Source organism: Dreissena polymorpha, chromosome 1, assembly GCF_020536995.1.
Source record: "Dreissena polymorpha isolate Duluth1 chromosome 1, UMN_Dpol_1.0, whole genome shotgun sequence".
NCBI lineage: Eukaryota > Metazoa > Mollusca > Bivalvia > Myida > Dreissenidae > Dreissena > Dreissena polymorpha.
The window spans coordinates 99677901-99698894 of record NC_068355.1 but is presented as its reverse complement, the minus strand read 5'-3'; the positions used below and the strand labels follow the sequence as shown (position 1 = coordinate 99698894).

Here is a 20994-nt window from a genome sequence, read left to right as displayed (position 1 = left end):
GAATCTTTGATGCTTGGGGGCCATACTCTGATACTAGTCGGCTGACGTGCAATAATCTGGTCCTGACTGGTTTAGAGACTGCAGCGAATGAATTATCGCACCTAATTGAGATAAGAATGTAATTAGGGTGTGCACTGTGTAATAGATTTCGTGACATGGGAATTTAAGCAAACAGAATCAGACCGACTGTTTGGGAATTTCAATCGATCTTTCATGACCTCAATCGGTCTAGGACCAACAAAACCGACAAAAATATGATCCCTGATCTGTTTAATAAAGTGAGATTGTAATTTTTCAATAGTGCAATTAATTTTGGTTAAAATCTACAATACAATAAAGTGCTGTCTGTATTCTCAAAAAAACATTAGCAGGCTAGAGTTTATACCTTCTGTTTCTGTATTTACCTTGTTGCTGCCAAAGATGGAATGCCCTATACATGGCTCCTATAGCCGCCCCTATACAACTGCACAAGAATACAGAGCATACCCTACCAAAATATTGATATAAGCACCATTTAATAACAAATTACCATTCCATGGTGTATTAAAAAAAAATAATGGGACTAATTTTGTTTGTCATGGAAAACTAAAAATGATCATGCATAATCTAATTTATGTACTACATAAACATGTATTTAAACCATTTGCTTTTAATGCCAGTGCTTTCCACAGGATTTGTGTCAGGCGTATACTTTTTTATATTTTTTAATTGTTTTAAAACTTTCCCGTACTGACAGTAAAATCCTGACTCGAACGATTCTCCAATACATCTGTTTCAACCCGACTCTATTACTGCATACATACTACTATTCAAGTTTTTATTTGTTATCCAATAATCCCGTTTATTCCGTTTTTAAAAATCACTTTCTGGTAAATATTTACGATAAAAGCTCTCAATTATTTCTTTTGAACAAACCTTGCCATTTTTCAATAGTATCAAATAAATTTTAAGTGACTATTTATAGATTTGATGAAATATTGCCTCTGAACATGCGTCAATCCTCTGACGTGTTGTGTGCTTGTTAAAACAATACAAGCGACGTTGTACATGCTGCATAATTTTCGCGCTCTTTTTAATTGAGAAAAAGATTGGACACCAAATAAATTTGCACTACTAATTTAAAGAATATTTTAACGTTGCGGTAACATTTACATTCGAAAGTGTGTTTCGGATTAAAAACGCGTTAACGTCGACATATGGGAAAGGGTATCGGATGACAAATTTAATTATTTCCATTTGAGATTTTAATAAATATTAACAGTTGCTTTATGAATTTAACAATAATTTGTTTAAACACTTAAGTCCAATAAATGTTTTGACGGAATTATGCATGAAATTCACAAGGATTACGGCAGGTTGCCATCATCAGTCTTGTAAGTATCGATCATCGGACGAAAAATTTACCAGTGTGCGTAATTAATTCAACGAAAATTTGTTAACGCATTACATGTCGAATAAATGCCAGCAAAACGTTATAAATGAACATGATGAAAAATACATGTACTGGAATAAAATTGTTATCGCATAATTGTAACCGGGAGTTATTTGCACAACTTAATCGCTATAAGTAATTATTTCTATACCTCTTTCAGTTAATTTCTTGTATTAATTACAAGAGTCATAGGTAACACTTGTTTACAGTAAAAAGGTGTGATGATGATGCCCGAAACTGTCTTAAATGTACTTTTTTATTACGTAAATGGTACAAATTCTTGCTTATCAAGCTGCGATAAACTTTTACATCGTGCCCGACGTCAATAAAAAATAATGGTCGATAGTTAACCCCACCCTCATAAGCATTCGCGTAACCGGATTGGACGATGAACATAACAGTTTTATGACTGGAAAGTTACCCGATACATACTTGTCAGCATTTAAATGACTGTGTAATTTGGCTAGAATAATCTATATGCGCGTCATGCTATTCTCTTATCTATACTTGCATTAAACTTTTAATAATCTCAAAAACTTGTTGAAACAAAAAAACAAAACAAATTCAGAGTTATCACTATCTTGTTTGCCTTCACATAGGCTATAACATTATCTGTTACATGAATGTAACCTAGATACATTTCAACTTGATTCAAATTGATGATAATATTATTGTTAACATCTGAATTGCGAGCTTGATAATGTTATTGTTTACGTCCGAATTGCGAGCCGTTTACCTACAATTATTAAAGTTTAGATTTGTTTGTTTTGGATTATTAAGCTTCAACACCTTATTTCGGAGGCATATTTTCTGTATTATTTATGACTAAGTTACACAAAGTTAAAGCAGGTTTTCATCCGGGGACTCGAGAAAATATCATAACACATTCTATTTTAAATGTTGATTCTGATTGTTTCGTATTATACATCAGCAGCTCAACTAGAGCCAATCAAAAGACTTGCTGGAGTCTTCAAACCTCATTCGGTTAAACTTAGCGTTCATTGCTACACTTTTGACTCGTACACAAGATGGTTCGTACCTATCGTGATTCGCGTATGCGTTAACGGATACAGTTCAGCAATGCATCCGAGTGGACGCACATATTTCAAAACAATGCGTCTATTTCGATATCTGTGCGTCATAGACGCGGGACGCACGTGTAGATTATTCCCTGCTCTTGTTTGTTGTACTTATTACAAGAGCTGTTCTTTGTTTTCTAGAGTTGCTTATAACAAGAAATGAATGAAAATACACTTTCAAAAAATAAAGTGGATTATTCATGTGTTCCAGTCAAGTATGCTGGATTGATCTCAAGTGTTCCATAAACGGATGTTAGTCATGGTATATAAGAGAGTGTTATGGAGTGACTCTTAATGGCTTTCCGTATTTTTACAAGAACAGTGTTATAGATTGACCTTTTGACAGTTTAAATAGGAAGCGACAAGAAACTCATATGTGTGTATTTACTGATTTGTTGTGAGTTGTTTATTTGCTGTATTAGCCTTTTTATGCATCACTGGTTGGCATGATGATGAATTCAAGATATTCAACATTATTACAAATTGCAATTACATTAACACATTTTAAATTAGGGGAAAGATTTAAGATCAAACGATAAGCGTTTAAAGAGGTTAATAGTTTGCTGTAGAAAGGTAAGGGTTAATATATTTTTTACAGTTTTTACATATTGCACACTGGAGTCCTATTATAAATTAATTATATAAACAACACCCTTTCCTATAAAGCAATTTATGTACCATTTTGAACAATTATCATTTGATTAAAGATCTTTCCACTAATTTAAAATTTGCTATGATTGAAATAAAAAACAAACTTTTTGCATTTTAATGTTTTACAAGCTGATAATTGAAGTCTTCTTGTGATTTTAGGCAACTGCCCTGTATGAATTTGAAGGTGACGTTTCCAACGGAGAACTGAGCTTTAAACCTGGCGAAACCCTCACTATAGTACAGCAGGTTAGATTATTATGAGTTAAGAAATTATATTTATGATAAATGTATTACATTAGGAACATTGTAACAGCTGTTGGCTATTACACCAACAGTCACATATATGTTTTGCATGTATTTGGAGAAATTTATTATCACAGGTAACAAGTAATTACAAATAAGAATTTATTCAGTGGAGTGCAATCAAAAGATAATCTTTTAAAGATTCAATTACATTTCTTAACAGTCCAATTTCAAGCATGGTGATAAAACCTTAGTTGCAGATAATTTTAAATGATCCTGGTTCTGTTTTAAAGCTGGCTAAATCAGTTTAACTAAAACTACTATTGGTCTGTGTTTTAAATGAAAACAGATTTAACATAAAATGAACTGCACCAATAGTAACAAAGCCTCATAAGTATTTTGTCCCTCAAATATACTTCAGGTATGTACCATACTCATTCAAATAGATGCCATGTGGAGTGTTCATTTTGCCAAGTATGAACATCATTGAGGGTCTTAACTTGCATTTGCATAAATTGCAAAAAAATAATCAATATTTTTACATTTTTTATGTAAAATTCTATTGCTTTTATTTTTTTATTCATTAGTAAAACAATTGGTAAGAGGTAAGAGCTGTTTAGGTTATACTCTAGGATATAGTGGAGCAGGGCTTTCCTTAGACCTCAATAATCAAGAGTCAATGACTATTGGGACCATATTTTCAAGAGTCAAAATCAAATTTGTATGAGTCATAATAATAATGCAAGAGAGTCAATGATCTTTTGTACTTTAAGCAAATTACTAAGATATACAATGAAATATATATAAAGCAACAAATTAACAAGTATCTAAACATAAATTTTTTATATTCCAGTCCATAAAAGACACAACGAATGTAAACATCAATTGTGACCATTCAACATTGTGAGGCTGGCACAGTGAAATCAATACCAAAAAAAACCACTCGCACTGGTACTGACATAATATATATCAGGGGTGTCAATTGTCCCAAATTCGAAACCCGGAAAATTAAGCAGAGAGTCTGAGACCGTAAGATAAAGAAAATAGAGGGCATAGCCCATCAAGCCCTAGCTAGCTTATTGTTATTTTTTTTTGTCTTTACAAATGTATATGTGCAATTTCTTGCGAGTACAATGCAAAATTGTTTTAATCAGACCATCCATAACACCGCATGTGTATTCGTCATTCGTCATTCTATAAAAATGGTATAAACAACGTTAAAAATAAATTAAAATTGACAAATCACACCGTATCTGAAAACGACTGTCCGAAAACATGTTGTGTGTGATACGTCTTTTGCACGTTAAATAAAATATGCATTTTGTTTGACTGCAGAAAATGAAAAACAGAAATAAGTAACCTAGCAAATACGCAATTAATATATAATTCGGTTGACATATTGTTTTGAAATATGATATTGCAGTACTTAACTTTGCTAAAAGATAATTTATAGATGGTGGACATAGAATGGTACGGGTTTCGGAAAGTAGCGAATATGTTTCGTCAGTTACTGCTCATATAACTGCTCAGGGCCAGCGGCTTACTAACTTATCTGATTTTCATTAATCTCAAAATCGACCCTGGACGGCTCAAATCCGGGAATAATTAGTTCATGTGCCATCTTCACCGAAGACGTGCAACAAACACGCCATTTTTCTATGCCGTCTCAAATGGTCAATTATTAAGCCTATGTTGTAATTAATTAGCACATGCAGCATCCAAATTTGTCACTTTGCCACAAGGTCATTTATACCGGTTCTATGGTTATTTTTAGCAACTCTGATGCAAAGCGTTAATGTGGCGTTGTAGACAGTACATATGCCAGCATAACTTTTGCGCGTATTTGAATGGAGCAAACATGAAATAAAAGAGGGTTGGGTTTATTCAGCTTTGGAAATACATTCTGACATATTGTGGAAGTATTTCTCAAAATATGCTTTACAGTGTATTGTGGATATAGATGTCATTTTATTGGATATTATTAAAACTGACGCGGGTGAGGCCATTCTGTTTTGGTGGGTTTAATACATTTAGACCTTTTCCGCAAACAGCTGATTACAAACGCTGTGATAAGTAATGGAACGTTGATATACGCATCATCGAACCAGCAGTGTTTTAATTGGTCATTACAAGATTTCTCAATTGGCCAAACTCCGCCTACTGGGCGGACTTGTGCTTCAATGATTGGAAACGGCGATAACGGTTAGCGTCTTCCAAAAGATATACTCCGCCCCAAGCCAATTATCGCTTAGTCTTAACAACGTTTGATCTCGTAGACGCAAGCCGGTATATTCCCCCGGATCAAATGTGACGCATGACGTAATTTTCTCAAGAGTCAAACAAGGGTCTTCTGTAATTTTCAAGCGTCAAAACCCGGGAGCTCGGGTCAAAGGAAAGCCCTGGTGGAGTGAAGATTTTTATGTCCCCCACCACTATAGTGGGGGACATATTGTTTTTGCCCTGTCTGTTGGTTTGTTTGTTGGTTTGTTTGTTTGCCCCAACTTTAACATTTGCCATAACTTTTGCAATATTGAAGATAGCAACTTCATATTTGGCATGCATGTGTATCTCATGGAGCTGCACATTTTGAGTGGTGAAAGGTCAACGTCATCCTTCAAGGTCAAAGGTCAAATATATGGGTCAAAATCGCTCATTAAATGTTCACTTTTGCAATATTGAAGCTAGCAACTTGATATTTGGCATGCATGTGTATCTCATGGAGCTGCACATTTTGAGTGGTGAAAGGTCAAGGTCATCCTTCAAGGTCAAAGGTCATATATATGGGGACATAGTGTTTCACAAACACATTGCTTGTTTTAAACTGCATTAATATTAAACATTAAGACTAAAGCTAAGCTTAAGATTGTTTGTTGTTCTGCAGTGTGGGTACCTGTAAATTGTCTGAGGCACATGACCCCATGTATCAGTGGGTACCTGTAAATTGTCTGAGGCACATGACCCCATGTATCGGTGGGTACCTGTAAATTGTCTGAGGCACATGACCCCATGTATCGGTGGTTACCTGTAAATTGTCTGAGGCACATGACCCCATGTATCGGTGGGTACCTGTAAATTGTCTGAGGCACATGACCCCATGTATCGGTGGGTACCTGTAAATTGTCTGAGGCACATGACCCCATGTATCGGTGGGTACCTGTAAATTGTCTGAGGCACATGACCCCATGTATCGTATCCATAATTAGTCATACTTTCTTTAAATGCTCACATGTACTTGGTACTTATGTTACTTTTTAAATGATTATGTGAATGTTTTTCTAACGGTAGCTATGCATGTTTCTGAAAGATACTGTTGTTTCTCATTTCAACTTGCTCCGCAGGAGGTAACTATAGTATTTAATAATAATTTTGCTTAAACATATATATATGTAAGTTGTATGTGTAGGTCTTTGAACAAATGGTACAGGTTGCTGCTCATACCGGTGATATATATTGGAGGGGGTTACATGAAGCTTAATTTAATCTTTGGCAATACCGTTTATTAGCTCGGCTGTTTTCGGAGAAAATCCGAGGAATTGTCATAGCCAGCTCATCGTGTCTGTCGTCGTCCGCGTCGTGCTAAAACCTTAACATTTTGTCAAGGTTTTGAACATTGGCTGTAAAATCAAAGTGCTTCAGCCTACAACTTTGAAACTTCATATGTAGCTGCACCTTGATGAGTTCTACATGCCACAACCATTTTTTGGTCACTAGGTCAAAGGTCAAGGTCACTGTGACCTCTAAAAAAATAAAATCTTACAAGCTTTCATTTATTCAAAAATGCATCCGCAGCCGAGCGTGACATCCGTTATGCGGTACTCTTGTATAAAGCGAAATTCCATGGATGTTCTTTTTATGCCCCCTTTAGCAGAAGAGGGGGTATATTGTTTTGCACATGTCATTCGGTCTGTCGGTCGGTCCATCCACCAGATGGTTTCCGGATGATAACTCAATAACGCTTAGGCCTAGGATCATGAAACTTCATAGGTACATTGATCATGACTGGCAGATGACCCCTATTGATTTTCCGGTCACTAGGTCAAAGGTCAAGGTCACAGTGACTCGAAATAGTAAAATGGTTTCCTGATGATAACTCAAGAATGCTTACGCCTAGAATCATGAAACTTCATAGGTACATTGATCATGACTGGCAGATGACCCCTATTGATTTTCAGGTCACTAGGTCAAAGGTCAAGGTCACAGTGACTCGAAACAGTTAAATGGTTTCCGGATGATAACTCAAGAATGGTTACGCCTAGGATCATTAAACTTCATAGGAACATTGATCATGACTGGCAGATGACCCCTAAAGATTTTCAGGTCACTAGGTCAAAGGTCAAGGTCACAGTGACTCGAAACAGTAAAATGGTTTCCTGATGATAACTCAAGAATGTTTACGCCTAGAATCATGAAACTTCATAAGTACATTGATCATGACTTGCAGATGACCCCTATTAATTTTCAGGTCACTAGGTCAAAGGTCAAGGTCACAGTGACTGGAAATAGTAAAATAGTTTCCGGATGATAACTCAAGAATGGTTACGCCTAGGATCATGAAACTTCATAGGACCATTGATCATGACTGGCAGATAACCCCTATTAATTTTCAGGTCACTAGGTCAAAGATCAAGGTCACAGTGACTCGAAACAGTAAAATGGTTTCCTGATGATAACTATAGAATAATTAGGCCTAGGATCATGAAACCTCATAGGTACATTGATCATGACTGGCAGATGACCCCTATTGATTCTCAGGTCACTAGGTCAAAGGTCAAGGTCACAGTGACAAAAAAACTATTCACACAATGGCTGCCACTACAACTGACAGCCCATATGGGGGGCATGCATGTTTTACAAACAGCCCTTGTTAATTATTTAAATAAGGAATTTAAAAGAATGCAGCAATTAACTTGCAATACATTTGTCAACATGTGTGAGCATAAAAATTTGCTTTTGATAAATCTGCAAACAATGACATTCTTGTTTTATTGTATTTCCCTCCTGAAATACTGACAAGACCATAACAATAAAAATGGGCATGGAGCAGCATCCTGTAAGTTCATTCTTGATCTTTATTGAAAACTTGTTCCGTGTACGTAGAGCAGATAGTTTCATATGCCGATAGTTTCACATAATAATGATGTAAATAAAAAAAAAATGATGGTGTATCTGTGTTAGGAGTTTTGTGCTTGCTTCCCTGGAAATTTTTTCAGCATTATGAGTCTTGTTTTGGGGGGAAAACTGGGCAAAATGCAGATGCGTCAAGTCTTGTCCCAGATTATTTTGTGCAGTTCCCAAAGTCGAATCAGGGACAAAACTTTCTGCTTTAATGGAATTATCTGTTAAAATGAAGTTTCTTCTAAACAAAAGTCCTGTCTAGGTGTGAAGTGTTGTCCCTGATAAGCCTGTGTGGACTGCACCAGCTAATCTGGGACAACACTTAACTTTTCCAGTGCTGGAACCGGATTTTGAAGACCTTTGCAAACAGTTTGGATCCAGATGAGACGCCACAGAACAGGGCGTCTCATCATGATCCAAACTGTTTGCTATTCTGATAGTATTCTTTGAAAAAAATCAAAGAAAATGCTAATTTAAGAAATTTAGCAGACGACATTTTAGCAGACGACAAATTTCCCAGCATGCAAAGGGTTAATGCACATGCTTTAAGTCCATTTTTGCCAGTGTGAGGCTTATCCCTTTACCACTTAGATACGTATTACCACTTAGATACGTATTACCACTTAGATACGTATTCTGACGCATTTGTAGTCCCTAACAAAGTTACATTTGATTAAATACCTTTCTTACTTACCGGTAATTCAAGTTTTAAAGGCTTCATTTCCAACCCTTAGTTACAGATGATCTGCAAGCAGCATAAAACAGGAACAGACTGCGAGTTACTCGCAGGCTGTACTGGTTTTATGTTGGTTGTAAAAGCCATTTTCACTTTGCTTCTTATGGGGAAAGGGTTATGTAACCGTTTTCATGTTTGTGAACTACTACTTTGAGGCTAAATGCTACATTTCCCATCAGACAGACTTTGAAACTTTGAAACTCAGTGAAAGGTCAATATCCTCATAAAGTTTAAATTATTGTTTCTTATACATGTACATGTAAATCAATTTACAGTACCAGAAAAAAAAGGCTGGGTTATACTGGTAGTCTGAAAGAGGCATGTATATAAGCATCGAGCGTAACAAAACTGATTTGAAGTTGATTTGTTAAGAATTTGTTTTTTGCTCATCTGAGCACAATGTGCTAATGGTAGGCTTTTGTTATCGTCTTGTGTTCTTCGTTTTTTGTGAATTGTCATTTTAAGTGCAAACTTCATGAAACTTGGTCAGAACATAATGATAGCTCAGCCAAGTTTGCAAAATGATTGTGAATCTTAAAAAAACATGGCCGTCATCATGGCACCATGTTTTACATTTCATTAAAGCGGGTGGCATATTTAGGGAAAACATAATATGCTATTTACTTCATTTTATACAGCCGTGATTTATGCCTGATATTGGTTGGTCCCAAAATTATAGCTTCCCTTGAGTGGCTTACTGTGCTTCTAGAAGTTGAGCTTTTCAAGAGCTGAGCTTTTCAAGAGCTTTTGTTTTATTTTCTTGTGGAGCCTGTAGGTAATGAAAATCGCTGCCTTATGAAATAAAGTATTCCTTATATGAATAAAACAGTGGCAGTACAGTAGAGGCCATGAATTACTGTATTTGAATGCTTTATATTTTTGAGCATATAACCAGCCTAATTGAACTTAATTTATCCCCCATACAATCTAGTTAATGTGTGTTTTCTTGCATTTTCTAGAGTGTATTGGAGTGTCTTTTTAAAATTATTCAGTTATCTATAATAATCTATGTGTATAAAAAATATACATTATCATTGCAAAAGAAATTTGGACTTTTTTTAACTTAATTCAGTCATAGATAGGATTTAATTTTGTGCTGCCATAGTATTTTATTTCAAATGTATAGTTTGCACATATTTCTTGAGGTTTTCACAATGATATACTTTGTGACATTTTCTGTCTATGACTATGTGGAAACACCTGGCTTTTCAGTGCAATTGACATTAAGCCCATGTAGTATTGCATTATATTAAGTCTTCCTTGTTTATAACCACCAGAGCTGTTGGTATAATTATTCCCCCCTTCGAAGAAGACGGGGGTATATTGTTTTGCACATATCGATCCGTCCGTCAGTTCGTCCACCGATTAGTTTCCGGATGATAACTCAAGAACGCTTACGCCTAGGATTATGAAACTTCATAGGTACATTGATCATGACTTGCAGATGACCCCTATTGATTTTCAGGTAACTAGGTCAAAGGTCAAGGTCACGGTGACTAGAACCTGTTAAATGGTTTCTGGATGAAAACTCAAGAACGCTTGCGCCTAGGGTCATGAAACTTCATAGGTACATTGATCATGACTGGCAGATGACCCCTATTGATTTTCAGGTCACTAGGTCAAAGGTCAAGGTCACGGTGACTACACAGAAAAATGGTTTCCGGATGATAACTCAGGAAAGGTTACGCCTAGGATCATGAAACTTCATAGGTACATTGATCATGACTCGCAGATGACCCCTATTGATTTTCAGGTCACTAGGTCAAAGGTCAAGGTCACAGTGACAAAAAACTTATTCACACAATGGCTGCCACTACAACTGACAGCCCATATGGGAGGCATGCATGTTTTACAAACAGCCCTTGTTTAATCAGAATTAAGGGTTTGACGTATGAGTCTTTCCTAAGGTTTCATTGATTTCTTTACATTTACTCCCTCCCCCCCCCAAAATGATGTTTTTTGTGACTTTATTATTTTGTTTGGTAAAAAATTTGGAAAAATTTATGCAATTTCTACATTTGTTGTGTAAATGCAAATATATATTTTTAATATAAACTATTCAATAATATGTAAGTGTAAATAATTCTAAGAGAATATATAAAATCTATACAATGTTTAATATCAAAATTATTGCTCAAATTTATAAGAGTTTTCCTTAACATATTGATAGAACATAAATAAACAAATCAGGGTTGCTAGTGTGCCTTCCTAGAATTGGACATTTACTAAGGATATCAAGTTTTTAATTTGTTATCTCTTTATTTTGTTGTAGACACATTAAAATTTCGATCAAATGCCTCTGGTGTTGTAAAATTGGTACCATTCAGTTTTAAAAGTCACTTTAAAACTTTAAGTGGCCGGATCTTTACAAACAAAGATGCTAATCACTACCAATGAAAGTTTATTAGCTCGACTATTATATATGAAATATATATAGTGGAATTATCCTACTCACCCTGGCGTTGGCGTTTCCGTTCCGTTCTGTGCCGTGCTGTGCCGTTAGCGTGCGAATGTTAAAGTTATCGTACTACCCCAATTATTTTCATTGTCCCTTGACATATTGCTTTCATATTTTGCATACTTGTTTACCAACATGACCCAAACCTTTAAACAAGAGCAGACAACTCTATCAAGCATTTTGTCATAATTATGGCCCCTTTTCCACTTAGAATATGCAGCAAATGTTAAAGTTTTTGTACTACCCCATTTATTTTCATTGTCCCTTGACATATTGCTTTCATATTTTGCATACTTGTTTACCAACATCACCCCAACCTATAAACAAAAGCAGACAACTCTATCAAGCATTTTGTCATAATTATTGTCCCTTTTATACTTAGAATATGCATATTATTGATAAATCTATGTTAAAGTTTGCGTCCTACCCCAAATATTCCCCTATATCCTTTGACATATTGCTTTTATATTTTGCATACTTGTATACCAACACGACCCCAACCTATAAACAAGAGCAGACCACTGTATCAAGCATTTTTACATAATTATGGCCCCTATTACACTTAGATAATTGAACATTTTGCTTAAATTGCCATAACTTCTTTATTTATGATCACTTTTTATTATTACATGTACTTTGACAAAACAACACTTACCTGAATACCACAATGGATTCCACCCAAACAATACCCCACGCCCCTACCCAGAATCCCTCCCCCCAACCTCCCCCCCTCCAATTTTTTTTTAAAACATCATCTTATAAATAACCCCACCCAACATTATACCCCCCTCTCACCCCCACCCCCCCTACCCCCCCATTTTTTTTTAACATTTAATAAATTACCACACCCCACATTATACCCCCCTCTCACCCCCCCTACCCCCCCCCTCGCCCAATTTTTTTTTTCTCCTTTTTTATTTTTGAAAGAGCGTCTAATAAATGACCACACCCCACATTATACCACCTCTCAACCCCCATAAAATTTTTTCCTTTTTTTATTTTTGAAAGATCGTCTAATAAATTATTGAATATGAACAATTTCCCTATGATGGCTTACGTTATAATGTCAAGCACTCGAATAGTCGAGCGTACTGTCCACTGACAGCTCTTGTTTTCAAATGCTGTAATTGCAAGTCAGTGTATATCCCAATCATTGCCAGACACCCTAGATAGCTGTAGTAATTACATACAGATGTATGATATAGTATCTTTCTGCAAAGTATGCAATCACGTCTTCAAAAGCGTTCTATCTTACCACTTCCTTATTCTATCTTCAGTTTTGTTAACATTTTGTGAATGCACAAAATGATGGTATGCATTGTATTGCTGACATAGATATTTGTATGCGTTACCTGATAAATGTGTGTGGATGTTCACTTAATCTGTTTTAAAATCATTACTATGGCTTGTGTTTCAGGAACCAAAATATTCTGCCTGGACCCATCCAGAATAAATATTCCTTAAATGATTTAATTTTGTTAATTCATACATTATCTCAGGTATATATTAATATACATACCTGATTATATATACAAAATATTCATTGGACATAATTGTTTTATGGCCTTATTGTATTAATGTAAATTATGCAAAACCTTAAATATTCATCAATTTTGGCAGATAATTTATTAATTGTTTATAAATGTTTGTATAGAAATTGTAAACTGTTTGAAACTATGTCAGCTACTGTGTAATTCAGAAAGTTAACCAGCAGTGATGTCTGGGAAAATATTTTTTTCCAAAATAAAAAATGTTCGGGCGGGACGATTTTCGATGGGCGGGTGGGGATGAGAATCTAGGATTTTATTTTCTATGGCTTTATGAAGGTACATAAAGGCTATAAAGACACTTCAGCTGTTATCTTGTTTCAATAAACAAGATTTCACCTGTTCCATTGTTGTAGAGATATCAAAGACAGAGCCAAGTTGAATGCAATCTTGACAAGATAAGTTATACCAAGAGAGTAATGTAGAGACAAATGTAGGGATTATAATTGTGAAAAGATATATGGAAAGGATTTATTGAGAAGAAACCCATCTATAGGAAGTTCTGATCTTTCTTGTGCTATATATAAATGGTCGACATTTTAGGCAAAATTTGATTTTTCAATCTTGCCTCTCTTAAGCACATGTTTTATTATACACAAGGCTTAATTAACATTTTGTTTTAAATTAAATTTTATGAGGATCTTGATATAAACCTCATCTTTTTTAACTAAGTCATGATTTTTTTTCCAAGTAACCTTTAATGAAACTGGTTTTCAGAGTCTGCATGGAAATACTAGCTCTTTGGAAGAAACTTGCACTTAATACTTCCGTATAATGCGGTAGAACTTAAGTCCATTTTTGGTGTTCAGAGACACTAGGACTTAGATCAGTATTTATCCCCCGCCATAGGGGGTGGGAGATTGTTTTGGCGTTGTTCATCCCTCCGTCTGTCTTTCTTTCCTTCCGTCTTTCCGTCCGTCCTTCCGGAGCCATATCTTGGAAGTGCTTTGGCGGATTTCATTGAATTTTAATTCAGAAACTTGGTATGAGTATATATATTGATAAGAGTATGATGCACACCAAGTGGAATTGTACACCATCAGTTAAGGCCCTTCAGGGACAACACTTTCTTTTTTGATGGTATTTTTGGTTTAATGAAAGTCTGTTCTAAGCCAAAATGAAGGAAAGGAAAAAAGTATTGTCCATTGTTAGCCTGTTCGTACTGCACATGCATTAAGCCCTGTTTTCCCTCATCAAGGCATTTATTGTTAAAACATAAGGCCTATTAGAACACTCAGTTTCCGGGGTTGTACAAGTACTTTATGTCTTTAGCTTGAAAATAGCTCCTGATTGCTTGGTGGACACCATGTTCACTACGTTATCCCGACCTTTCAGTTCTTTTGCTTGTCATAAGCATACTCTTTCAGCCAAACGCATTCCACATAAAATAGTCAACATGTACTATGTAAGCAAGTTCAAAACAGTGTGATCACAAATGTGACAATGTATGACCCTGGAGCTGTACTATTCAAGGGTTCATAGTATCAGATATACATGTAATGACAGGCAAAGACCAGAAGTAACAACATAAATTATATTTATGCTCAATCCTGGATGGGCCTGATATCACTGAAAGTATGATCACTTAATTGCTATGGCATTATGTACGGCTGGAGAGTTTTACAAACTTGTATAATAAACTGCTTGTGAGCCCAGTAGTTTAACAATTGTCCTACTAAAACTTACCCTTTACTGGTTTGGTGTTCACAGGATGTGGGAGAGGGCTGGTGGGAGGCCCGGAACTACAAGGGGCAGCTGGGACTCATACCTCAAGCTTATGTGGAGGTAAGGAGACAAGAGCTAGTGCAGGCTTCCTGAAAAGGCCGGACCGGGTCTTGTCCGGCAAAATTCTTTACGGTCGGGCGAAGTTTCTAATATCGCCGGTCCTTGTGACAGGCCAAAAAGAATATGATTAAATACCGAAAAGTCTTATACTTGCGAAAAGAAAGAAAACATCCTATTAATATCACTCTTTCATGAATTTCAAGCCTTTTTGTCATTGAGAACACAAAAGATTTACTAGTTCTTAAGAGTGCTCTCCCATTGTTGTTTTTTCGAAAACGTCAATTTCATTTGTCCGATATATCTATCCAATTACAAAGGTTGTAACAAAAAATTCACATGAAAAACATGTTGTCGCTAAAGTTCTCCCATCCTCATCGTAAGCTTATGTGGTCATCGAATCAGATAGTGAATCGGAACCAAGTATTGTCAAGTCTGTGCCTGAGAATGCAACCATGCAACAGCCTCATTTTACCATGGACAATGACATTGCAAAACTGTGTGACGAAGACTCTGATTGTGAATCCGATTATGGTCTTGACTTTGAGGATGAAGGAGGCAGCACCAATCGTGTTATGGTATTTTGTTTTGAGTCTGACTAGAATTAAAAGCTGTTGTCCATCATACACTGTAATCACTATAACACGCAAGTGTTTTGTTTTTTTCTTTATGAAGTTTACTTATACACAGGCTGCTTTACTTAATTCTTCAGTTATAAACTCATGTTGTTCGGTCAGGTGAAGTTTTGACCGGACAGGCTAAATTTTCCATCAGCCTGTCCGGTTGACAGGCACTTTTTGGGACTTTTCAGTAAGCCTGTAGTGTGTAGGCATAAGCATATAGATTTGGCCTTGGCTTGCCTGTCCGTCCTTTGGACATTCCATCTGTACGGAGCACTTTTGTGTCTGGAGCAATGTCTTGGAACTGCTTGGATCGATTTATTGAAACTTGTGAGTATATATAATAAAAAATATGGATAAAAGGAGGATCCATGTCAAATGCAGTTGCAATCCATTTGTAAATAACAGGGTAAAGGACCTTTTTGACTTGAAAATAAGCACACCTTTGTATCCAGAGCTACATCTGCGAAACTGCTTGGGCGGATTTCTTTGAAACTTGTTATGAGTGTATATTTGGATGAGAGGATGATGCACATTAAATAGCAATGCACCCCATTCCTCAGAAACTGAGTAAGGTCCCTTTTTAACTTGAGCTGTATCTCCCATAGTAAACGAGTCACAGCCATAAAACTTACCACAGTGGTTCTCAATCATCAAGGGCTGAGTCATATGCAGGTCCCACATCCTAGAAGCAAGGTCAAGGCCACACGTGAAGTTCAAAGATCACACATTGGATGAATTATTTATAATTTAGCAATTTCTTCACTATTCATCAATGGATTCCATAATAACTTTCTATAACAGTTAATACTCAGTTCTCAAGGGTCAATGTCATGGTCATACACTGAGGTCTAATGTAACACATTTTGATAAAATATGCCTTATTGTGTTAGAAATCTTCCATTCATCAAGGGATTTTCAAATGCCCTGATATAACTTTTCATAGTTATCAGGCAGTGAGGCACATTCAAGACCTATGTCCTATAGCAAAGCTCAAGGTCACATAACTTACGCTGCACACCTTTTTATAGCAGAGTTATCTCCATACTTAAAACAAAATTGTATTCATTTCGGATATTTTAATGCAGACCTTTAATTATTTAAGAACTGCTTTTCTAGTTTTTATTTTAAAGCTTTATTAAATTGTATCAGTGAATGTTTCTTTAAGGAGTCATGTGAAGAGCTTTATGTTTACTTGTTCCTTATGGTATCAAGTCATACATGTGCAGTTTTTAATTGTCCCACTAAGACTTAAAAAAACTGTCATGCCTTATTGTTAATAGTTTTTAGGAATATCTTTATTATTGTTTCTATGGACTTAATTAGAATATATATATATATATATATATATATATATATCTGAAATTGCAATGTCAAGATAATTCATCTTTGTATTGTAACCTTGTAAATTGGCCCTCTACTGAGTTTCATCAAATCATGACCCTTTGGTATAAACTGGCCACAACAAGACAGTCAAATAGATTATATAGACTTCATCAGTAGTATAACTTAGATTTTTTTATGTCCCCCACTATAGTAGTGGGGGACATATTGTTTTGCCCTGTCTGTTGGTCTGTCTGTTGGTCTGTCTGTTTGCGCCAACTTTAACATTTTGCAATAACTTTTGCTATATTGAAGATAGCAACTTCATATTTGGCATGCATGTGCATCTCATGGAGCTGCACATTTTGAGTGGTGAAAGGTCAAGGTCAAGGTCATCCTGCAAGGTCAGAGGTCAAATAAATATGGCCCAAATCGCTTATTTTATGAATACTTTTGCAATATTGATTATAGCAACTTGATATTTGGCATGCATGTGTATCTCATGGAGCTGCACATTTTAAGTGGTGAAAGGTCAAGGTCATCCTTCACAAGGTCAAGGTCATCCTTCAAAGTCAAACGTCATATAGGGGGACATTGTGTTTCACAAACGCATCTTGTTTCTTCTTAAACAACATGGCCCAAAGGTCTTATATTTGTAGTCTAATATTGTTGTGTGGTTCTTCACAAACTTTGTGTGCACATGCCCCTGGGGTTAAAACTTTCCATGCTCCAGTGTCCAATATTTTATTGTTTCAACTTGCTAAGTATAACATGGGACTTCATGAATTAAGTATGTCTTTCCTTGTCTTTATTCAGAGCTAAGGGATGCTATGTTAGCCCTCATACTTTTGGAGTGGGGGTTTGGGCAGGATTATCTTAACTTAAAGTGATATTGGGGAAAAGCCAGGTAGTGGAAAGAAAAAAATCAGGATAACAGCCAGTTGTTGGGGAAATGTCAACTGCTTGATTGGAAAGAATTATTCTGAAGGGATGACAGCTGACTACAAAAGAGAATTGGGCCTTTTTTTTAAGTTATCAGACTCATTTAACCATGCACATGCACCATTTATCAGTATTTAGTATTCACACCATGGATTTTAGTTGATTGAGCCCCCCATGCCTGCATTTCCCCCACCGCCTGCCCCGATTGCCTCAGCGCCGGCCCATGACCACAACGGTTGGAGCAACTCGGGTCACCAGCAGAGCCAGGAGGCCTGGGACGATGACTGGAGTGATGATGACGAGGCCTCTAGCACCAGCACCGGGGACGGGGTGGGCTCCGTCAATCAGTCCAATGCCAGCAATCCACAGGTACTGTTACTGAAACATGGCATTGTGGTCCTTAAATAATCTTTAGCTGGTTTGTTACAAGAAAGTCAACCATTTCCATCTGTACTCATTGAACGAATAGCTGAAAATATTTAATGTTAATATTGTCAAGCTGTATTTGTATAACTGCTTAGTTATTGTGTATAAATTTAATTACACATTTTTTAAAAACTTGAGATTTTTTTCTATTGTTGCATGGTAGTCCCAGTTTTTCTTCATTATATTGGTCTAAGTTGTACTCCTGTAGCTATCATTAAGGGTTATTCTCCAGGCTTTGCAAGGTGGTGGCAACTTTGGTTTGTCGCAGGCAAACCCCAAACGATCATCTGCTGCCAGCACCTCCCCCCCTGGCACTGACATGTCCAAGTACGGGACTGTCAAGAAAAGTTTCAACAGGTAGGCTGCTTGATACATTTTGGAGCAAAGTTCTGCAAAAACTGGGTTTAATGTTTGTGCAAAAAGTGTCGTCCGAGATACCCCTATGATGTCTGCACCAACCAGCTAATCAGGGATTGCACTTTCCATAGTAGTGCAATATAAAAGAAGTCTCTTATAAACAAAAATCCAGTCTAGGCAGAACGTGTTGTCCCTTATTTGCCTGTGCAGACTGCACAGCCACAGGCTAATGTGATATGATACTTTATTCAGATGCAATAAGCCCAGTTTTCTCAGAATGTTGTTCAGGATATAAATCTGTAAGCTGTTTTTGTTCTACATTCATTCAGATGTAAGCAAGAGCCAAACAAGTGTTGATAAAATTTAAGTTGCTCCCAAAGCTGTGGATAAATCATGTCATATGTAGAAACCATATAGATTAACCCTTTCCCAGTCATAGGCAATGGGAAATAGCCATGTGCAAACAGCATAAAACCAGAGCAGCCTGCGAGTCTGTTCAGGTTTTATGCTGTTGTCTGCTCATCAGCATCTAAGGGTTGAAAATGGAACCTTTAAAACTTGAATCTAGTCATGCAGGTCTTCAATTTAATATAACTTTCTAAGGGACTACAAATGCGTCAAAAAACATATCTAAGTGGTAAAGGGTTAGAATATGAAATTCAGCATTGCTTTTGCTGTGTGAAATCTCAGCCTGTAAGCAATATTTACTAGCATGCAATATTTGTTAGTGAAATAACCTAGGCCTGTCCCTCTGATCATACAACTGCCACATACCGTAAATTTGCGGCCATAAGTCGACCTAAAAACGCTCCCAAAATTGACTTTAAAAGTCAACTCGACTTATGGATGAGGTACTAAATAAAAATAAAAAATAAACATATTTCTGTGCCTTTTTTAAAGTAATAAATCTCCAAAGCGGAAGAATAATGACTGTTTACGGTAAGGCCGACTCGTCTTTTACTTAAATGTCCGCCGATAATAAAATGCTCATGTTTACATTGGTTTTTAATGCAATAATCTTCGTAATAAGTCCAAATAAAAACATGTAAAAATAACTTCGAAAATATTAAACATTTGTGAAATACGGTAAAGTGGCGAAAAATAAAAATAGCAATTTGTCTATCGATACATCGTCCGTTGTCTTCTAAGAACAATAGAAAATCGACTGCTGACACTTGTACCCATTTAAAGTTAATCCGTGTAAATACAAACTGTCAACAGGTGCTGATGTCTTTATGCCACCAATTATCGCTTCTCGGCCTTTTGACTAAGATCAAAGTGTAAAGTGTAGTGTTGGCATCCTTTCGATCATTTGTCTATTTTTTTTTTTTGAATCAGAGTTTATTTACAGGTCCTACCGGCCTCTTCACGAGGTCTTTGAGGTTCGACCTGTCGATCATTTGTCTATAATTGCGTCACGCCTAAAATAGTTATCCGTTAATGATATGCACAACGGTTCTGCTGCAAACTACTTCTGACCAATCAAAAATAATTACTCGATTGTTGGATACGCCTTTAACCAATCGCTATTGTTCAACTTCACATTGTATATTTTTTGATTGGATGAAGGTGTGGTTTCGTTGATTTATTCACAACTGTCCCACAATTAATGCATAATCGTTTCGTAAATATATAGATCTTATCTGAGTGAAGATTTCATTCATTGTTTGATTATAATAATATTACGCACTCACCCTGGATTATTAAAAAGTGTAATTGGACATATAAAATACACAATTACTTTCGATTATCTGCTAAGTATTATTAGAAAAGACGTTTTTCCAGTATGCAGAAAATATTCCTCGGGTATCTCGTGATTTACGAATATGTAACAGTCGAATAGCGAGCGATGCGAGTGTTGGTAAATTCACGTGTTTCACGCATAATGGCGAAAGCGTTGTTGATTATTTGAGAGCAAGTTACAATTATTTTGACCATATAATGAATTTCTGATTTCAAGATTTTACCGAATTTTCACATCAATAGCACTAATATTTGAATACAAAAATATATGCTCATAATATAAACGCTGAAAGTTATTACGTTAAATGGGATAATAATTTTGATTTGTGAAGTATATATTAAGTTCGAAATAATGAATGATATGTTATTATGATTTTGAACAATAAAATATATTTTTCGTGATAATAAATAATTGAAACGTTGAATGTTTCATTTTAAATATATTTTTATTATGAATATCCCAAAAAATGTCAACTGCCGGTACAAAAGCCCTCAGAACCATGACTAAAACGTCACTTAAACATGTCCGAGATATTGAAG

General features: G+C 36.0%; 1 protein-coding gene across 3 annotated transcripts in view; it reads left to right on the top strand.

Moving 5' to 3' along the window:
• Positions 1-20994, top strand: part of LOC127842340 (sorting nexin lst-4-like) — a 58668-nt gene that overhangs the window by 8859 nt on the left and 28815 nt on the right. The window contains exons 2-5 of one of the 3 annotated variants that reach the window (XM_052371801.1): positions 3322-3408; positions 14972-15046; positions 18088-18297; positions 18587-18711. In XM_052371801.1, the coding sequence (XP_052227761.1) occupies positions 3322-3408; positions 14972-15046; positions 18088-18297; positions 18587-18711 (497 nt within the window). Of the gene's footprint in view, positions 1-3321; positions 3410-13620; positions 13695-14969; positions 15047-18087; positions 18298-18586; positions 18712-20994 lie in introns of those variants that run through there. The other 2 variants (XM_052371809.1, XM_052371815.1) reach the window with 2 other exon arrangements.